The sequence below is a fragment of the Haliotis cracherodii genome, unplaced genomic scaffold (assembly GCF_022045235.1).
Source record: "Haliotis cracherodii isolate W230 unplaced genomic scaffold, xgHalCrac1.p SCAF_7, whole genome shotgun sequence".
Classification (NCBI taxonomy): domain Eukaryota; kingdom Metazoa; phylum Mollusca; class Gastropoda; order Lepetellida; family Haliotidae; genus Haliotis; species Haliotis cracherodii.
Genome location: NW_027266330.1, coordinates 38,164,976 through 38,172,740, shown reverse-complemented (window position 1 = coordinate 38,172,740; position 7,765 = coordinate 38,164,976). Strand labels below are relative to the sequence as shown.

Below are 7,765 nucleotides of genomic sequence, written 5' to 3'. Positions count from 1 at the left end.
ACAGCTGCACAGGATGCACGTGCAGTAACACATTGCTCGTCCATAGGCCCCCATCAATGACGTCATATCGCATGGCACGTGCATGAGCGTTTGAATGTCTCCAATAATTGCTGTGTTCAAACCTATATTTCATATATGGACGGTGTGGCCTTATATCTATATTTTCTCCGTGCACAGTTTCTTTATGTTGTTAGTATATATTGGATAAAAATATATATTATCAGACATTATGAATATACAAATTTATTGATTATCAATGACAATTGAAAGTGTGCTTATATTTGGCACATTAATAGGTTTGTGAAATTTTTAGCAAAAGATAACTTACTATTGTTGTTACTTAGTTTGGGTGATACTATGTATAAAATAGTTGGAAATGTGATGAACACGATTGTAAAATGTATTACTGGTTCTTGATCTTATTGACATATGTCTATTGTTGTATAGTTATTTATCACATCGCGGGGGTGAGAGGAGATCGCTCTGGAGACTTTACATCCATGCATATTGTTAGGTTGGCTTCAGGTTCATTTGCTTTGTCCCGTCAACTAACTAGAGGTGAAATGAGGTTTAACGTCGCGTCCAAGATTATTGCACTTATATAGCGACGTGCATGTACGTGTGTGTATTTGCGTGGCTGCTTGTACTAGTCCGGACTGATGCCGATTTATAGTGCTAGCTCACTGAGATACCCTGCCGCAGTTTAACATGAATACCCCACTCAGAAACAGTATACTGACTCCGAGCCGACCAGTCCTTGTTTTAGCCCCTTAATGCCGAGCGCCAGACAGGATAACAACAAGTACCATCTTTTAACGTCTTTTCGTATGACGTCTTTTGGGATCGAGCCCCGGCCCTTCCGCTCTCCGGGGAGACGCTCTACCACTAGACTACGGAGGCGGTCCAACTAACTCGAGAGAAATGGTCGTGTATAACCTTGCTGTGGGTGACAGGTTGCAAATGTTTAGATTTGGTTTTATGTTTGTTTTCTTAAAAGGGTTTGCTTTTTTATTGTGGCCGAGTGTGCTGATGTACACTGTAATCAATGGCTTATGATTCTGTTTAAATTATGTATGATGGTGGAACGGCGTTGTCTCTGTAGATGTAGTTCCGTGTAGTTTGTATCGTGCAGCATATAAAGCCTTTATATGTGTCATAAACCGTAATTGTTTGTAGGTGTTGTGTCCTGAGTGAACTGGATGGTGAAGCTCATGTTACTTGGGTACGTGAACGGTACATTCTCTGTAGATGGTGTTTAGTGAGTATATGTTGTGTGATACATGTCGTACATATGAGTCGTTTTCTGAGGATATTTCCAAATTTGACATCAGAGACAAATCGAATGTCAGATGCAATTTTAATTTGTACCGCATGTTCCCCGTGTGACCTGTCCTTTTTCTCAAACACCTGGTTTCAACAATATAAAAGTGATTCATAAACACAAGCTTATGCTATAGTCGGAATCGTACAGTATTAACGGTATCATTATGGAAAGGGTTTGTCGCTTCTATTGTAGATGTAGAGGGTAATATATGTTTCGGAAAAAGTGTGAACATGAGTTATACAACACTATCAGGATAGTATGATTCATCTTTGATCATCTTCCAGAGGCAAGAGCTTTAACTGAATATAACGGTCCAGTTTCCACCATTCCCGAAGAAGACTGGAATTCCGAATTACATTTTGGCTGGATTACCGAGTCTATGTACAGATCGCGTAACGAACTAAACATCTTGGCATCCTTTTTGTAAACAACATTGATTTAAACGTTTCAACAGGGCCTCAGGAGATGTTTTGCAAATCTTTTCATGCTTTTAATCAAGACGATCAAGTGATTTATAGAATTGCACTTTGCGAGCTGAGATCCTTTATATTCCAACATATATAATAATTATTGATTATCAAGCAGATCGTCATGACTGGCCGCGGCTATATTGCTTGAAGCAAATGGAAGCGATATAAGATGTGGAATCTGGTTGGTCAGTAGGAGGGACATAGAAGGCACTTAACTAGTAATAGTCACTGGTGGCTCTACCATCGAGCCCAGAAATTCCAGCCTTGTTCGGCAAGGATGGAAAGTGGACTTTTATAGCCAGCTAACGCCCTTGACTCTGGAAGATACCTTTGGTCCTTGTTCATGTGGGTTGTTTTAAATCTGTTGCTGCGTAACATGGGTTGTCCATCTGAGTGACAGCTAGTCTATCTGCTTTGATAGGGATCTCCATCAATGGGATTGGCTATGCTACGATATTGACTTTGACCGGACCAGTCCTCATTTCATCATCTTAATGCGGAGCGCCAGGCAGGGTAACACCATTTCCATATTTTTAAGGTAGTTTGCTGTGGCGCGGGCAGGAAATCGATCCATCGATCATTCCTATAAACCTCACGGGCACTGTTCATTCTCTTGACTATGATAAGTTAATCGATAAGTCAATGCCACTGAATTAGAAGGGTGGCATTTGTATTACCAAAAATGATTCAACATGTTAATGGCATGTAACATCATCGCTAGAAAACATTACCACTATTCACCTTGTGTGTCATGCCATCCTTCTTGTCCTGCCTTCAAACGAAACAGTCGTAACATCTGAGGCCTGGTAAATGTCATTGTGATCGGGCCAGCGGAATCTATTTATAACACTGTGCGTTGGCTTTATAAATATTACAAATGGAAAAACCAAGATGGTCCTGATTTGATTGATTGTTTGTTTGTTGTTTAACGCCGCACTCGCTAAGATTCCAATGCGGGCAGTTTGTGGCAATACAGAATGCGAATGGTATTATTACCTTCGATGTTGTAAGGACGGCCATTTTTACCAACGTATGTGTTTGAGGTATTTCTTCAATAGTTTACATTGAAGTTAGATACGGCCATAGAAAATACAAATATTAAACCACCGCAAATGTTTGGTAATTCTCAACATATTGACGGTTACTAAAACAATAAATGGAGTAATATGGAGTGTTTACTCATTTTAAGGAATTCATTTATAAATAATTAATGCTCGTAAATATGTGTTTACCATAAAAAATTCTCCAAGGAAATCGATTATACAAATAAACATATAGTTTCCCTTCACTTTAATAATGTGCAGTGCTGTTGCGAGTTTAAAAAGTACGTTCATGCACGGTGCTATAAATAAATGGACCCGTCCAGCGTATTACTAAACACTTAACTGCTAACTATTTTCTTGGTTTATGTTTGGGCTTGTATATCATAGCCGTTGTGGCTTAGATAACACTGTGTATGTTTACTGTATATTCTTATATACAGCGCTGGGAGTTGGGACATATAGCGCGTTCCAAATGTCTGTACATCCCGCACACAATGTAGGAAATCGCGTTATCTAATAAGTAAATGTATTTGTTTGCTTCAGGGGACATCGGGTGGGTAGATATTGAGAACGCATCAGAAACATCACATGAGATCGAAATGAATAGGAATGGAATATATAAGTAACTTGTTTGCCATGGTTGATGCTGTTACTTACGTTTCGGCAGTAAAACTTCCTTTGTAATCGTTTCGGGTTTGGGTATTAACCACCTGACTGCTCAAGCCGCGTGTTTATCATGTTGAATGAGCCGCCGCCATGCTTCTTCGTATGCTGAGTACAATATGCTGATCCCACAAAAAGTAGGGGATCATGAAATATAAATGTTGTGATCGGTCGTCATGAGGGATCAGTATTATCCATTATCATCTCTCGACACCTTTCTGTAAAACATCTGGTTCCTTCGGATATCTCCTTTATTGGAGAGTATTGTAGGAACGCTATGATTGGTCAGGAACAGCGTCGCTGTCCATTGGCTAATACTAAAGAGTTATTCATCTTTTTTAAATGAAAAGGTATTGACAGCGAGAGGAATGTGTGATTATCATTGTGATAGGAGCTACATGTACTTAGCTCCTTTCTCCGATATGATTGATTGTCTGTTAAAGTCGAACAGGAGAGTGCGTGTTGAATTAGGCTGAACGTTGCTTTGACTAGTGTGTCAAATGTATCATGTCATCGGGACAAAAGCTGAACATTATAATCTGGCATAAAAGTATCATTTAGTCATTGATGAATATTTTATGGAACGCTCACTGAGAATTATTTTAACACAAATTAACCCATGGTGTTGAGATTTTGTTTTTAATCCAGGGCATGCGAAGACATAGTTTCTTAAATAATAATTTATCGAATGACGGAATTTAGACACTCGTGTCGTAAACATAGTATGACACGAACACTCATATAATATACTATAAATATGTCCCTGTTATTGTCCGGGGGGAACAATTTACAGGATAAAGTAAGAAAATCAAGTAAATCAAGTACCTATTAAACCTGCACTTTGTGCGCTTCTTTACACGCTTATGCTTGCCATTACGTTATGTGTAAAAGGATTTTGTGTAAATAACTTCCATGCGCTCGGAACGGTTGAGTACTTGTAGCCTGATGATAAATCGTTCGCCAGTCATGCCCAAAACACAGGTTCGATTCCCAACATGGGTAAAATGTGTGTATGTGTGTGTGCATTGCTGGTGTTCCTCGACGTGATATTGGTGAACGATTGCTGAAAGAGGCATACAAAACACATTCCCTCACTACATACTGTACTTGTTTCCATATTTGCGTATTTTTGCAAAGCGTTATCTTCATATAATCAAACGGTTTTTTTTTATGATTCACATAGCTGAACGTGATTCTACCTGCGCGCTGCTACTTAACGCATTACACCAATCAGCAAGATACGATACTTTTCCTCAGTGTTCAAGATATACTCCCAGCGTTTGCCACTATTTGCACCGAATGCTGCAGTTTCTCCCTAGTAATGGGAGTAAACATGGCCCATGATGTTTGCAGGGTAAAAGGCACTTTGAATGGCGTTAAATTACAGTATACTGTGCCAATTCCTTGATGATGCTCATCTACGAGGGTGAGGGATGTACTCGCACATTACATGGGTTATCTCGGGACAGATGGAGCGGACTGGTGCTTGTATATGTAGCTTACTTGTGTAGTATATAGTTGTATGGTATGTCTATTACAAGCATATTACCAACAGACGGATGTCGTTACCCACAGATTACCTTCAAATTATCAGAGGTGCATATATACGCAATGCATATTTACATTTTTTGTTGGATTGGTGCTTATGGGGAATGGATGTATGCAGATTGCTTTTGTTTTATCTGGGAACGGATGGGTGCAAGTAGCTGACATATTCATTGATATTGAGTCATTTTGTGATGAAAAAATTGTTCACTCCAATCAAGCGGGAACGAATGCTGGTGGGTGGTGGCATGTTTACTTCACAAAAAGGATTATTGCAAGATGTTAATGAGAAATATATTAAGGCTCATAGTTATAATGTAACAAGAAATAATATATGTGGTTTTACAGCTGTAATTGAAAAAGGTAATCTCCATACATAATCCCAGGCCTCTACAGGATATCAATAGTCGGTCCCTAAGTAGATTACCTGTATCTTATATATAATGTGATGATTGGTAAATGTAACTTATATACTCACTGTCTGGCAGAAGATGGATATGTTACACTATACGTACATGTCTGCAAGAGTTGGGTGAATACATGATAGTTACATGTATATTATATATGTCCATATTGACCATTAATTGTATCTGGAAGAGTCAAGGAGGTTAACTTTGTTATAACAATGATTTGAAAGGACGCATGTGGGTGAGGGAGGCGTGTCAGATTAGCGTAAGAGAAGAGACAGATGTGATGATTTACAATGTATTAACACGTAATCATGACAAACTAAGAAACAAATGTGGAATTTGAACCAACATCCATACATTAACCCTGCACAGCGAATTAAGGCACCTTAAACAAATGTCCCAAAGTAGTTTCATTTAATGATCATAAGAAATTCAGGTTGTAGAACGTACCATGTAACTCCAGCGCCTTAGACCGCTGGCCCACGTATGTTCCTGACTATTAACATAATAATACGCCCTTTTGCGTTTCCGATTTGGGCAGCATCGAAAAGACTGAGAGTCATTCATGGCAAAGCTTGTTCTGGCTGTGTGTGCGTCACTTCTTCTTTTGAACATTGCAGTAGGCATTGCGGTTATTTGCCTTGTAGTATCCAGAAATCACGACACGCAGATAAGTAACACAGAAAACTTGAAGCAAGACATCAGCAAGGTAAGCTGAAACATTGAGTTTGATTTATAAAATTCCAGAGTACAAAAACCTTGAATGTTAGACTTTTGTTATACCGTAAGCGTCTTATTTTTTAATGTTCATACTATTGTTGCAGATTGTCAGCACACCGTGATTTATTCAATTTATAACTAATATATGTATGTTTACTAATCATTTTACAGATTTATGAAGAAGGACTGAAAATAACGAACGGTCATAACGATGATGGTGATCATGAGCAGAAAGGTGAGAAAGAATCTGATCAAATAATAACAATTCTTGCCACATCAAAAACAACCATCCAGCTGTACCTGTCAAGTTTGTATTGGAACTAAACATGTAAAAGGTTTTGGTAACATCGTAAGCAGTTACAGATGAACACAATAACCTGTTCCAATATGTAGAAATGTCTTTGATAGATTTGTTTTGATCATAAGTTTGCGATGTCAAGTGCGTGTGTTTCTAGACCATGTTTAAATCTGATATAGATGCAAGGCAACCGAGCTCAGCAGCAGCATTCCTGAACCTACTGAAACCTGTAGCACATTTTCATGGACTTGAGCGCCGTGGACTCAGTGGTAAGATATCTAACTAACTTTTGTTCAGTCAAATGTACAAGTATATTATTTACTGCATTGATGTAAAGTATTAGGTGATGTATTTTCCTTACACGATCTTGAGACGTTGCGTTCCCCTTCAGATGTGTGTGTCCACGTTTTGTTTATCTCGCTGTAATTAATAACTAACAAGCAATGATTCCACCAATATGAATATGTCCCTATGAATAACTTTTAATTTCAGGAACCACAGGAAATGACACACCAATAAGAACCTGGGTGCCGTTTGTTGGACCAGGGAGACGACTCTTGTATAACGGGATGCGGTATGAAAATGGCAGCATCATAATCCCCGCCACGGGTGTGTATGCTGTATACAGCCATGTCAAGTTCTACACAGAAGGGAATCGTCGGGGACATAACGAAACTGATTTCCACCATTCCATAATGCGATACAATGCATTAAAACAGACGAGTAAAACTGCACTTGCTGACGCAGTGTCTGAGAATAAAAACGACATCATTGACGGCGCTAGCCTGGAATACTCCAGTGACATCCATGAACTTCTGCAACTCAATGCTGGGGATCAGCTGGTTGTTAAAGTATCAAGGATAAACCCACTGAGGCATGACAGAGACTGGCATTACTTTGGGGTATATATGATTTAAACGCTACATCTAGGCAATCTGATAGGTTGTTGTGATAAAAGCGTTTAAAGAAAATTTCAGATCTCACTTATTCCTCCTGTGGTCGAATGGACGAATGGTTGCATGTCTATTACCTTCAGTGGAATATGTCTTTTCATAGCTTACATGAAAACTATCACAGGCGCATGCAGACTCAATAGATCTTCAATATTGTCGTATTGGTGCCGAGGGAGGAATTAGTGCATGCAGATTAACGGCATAGTATCTGTGGACGGATGGGCGGAGGTAACTTACATATTCATGAACTAGGGTGCGATGGGAAAATGTTTACTCTATTCACATAAATACGTGACGGATGATTACCTTTAGCTCACATGGAAAGTATTAGGTCGGATG

The 7,765-nt window shown here is 39.1% G+C and overlaps 1 protein-coding gene across 1 annotated transcript; it reads left to right on the top strand.

Annotated features, from left to right (window-relative positions):
• Positions 1 to 5,900: 5,900 nt before the first annotated feature.
• On the top strand, positions 5,901 to 7,444 carry LOC139447881 (tumor necrosis factor-like). The gene is made up of 4 exons (XM_071229359.1): positions 5,901 to 6,164; positions 6,347 to 6,410; positions 6,653 to 6,742; positions 6,966 to 7,444. The coding sequence occupies exons 1-4, from the start codon at positions 6,021 to 6,023 to the stop codon at positions 7,388 to 7,390; spliced, it is 723 nt and encodes a 240-aa protein (XP_071085460.1). The 5' UTR covers positions 5,901 to 6,020; the 3' UTR covers positions 7,391 to 7,444.
• The last annotated feature ends 321 nt before the right edge of the window (positions 7,445 to 7,765 follow it).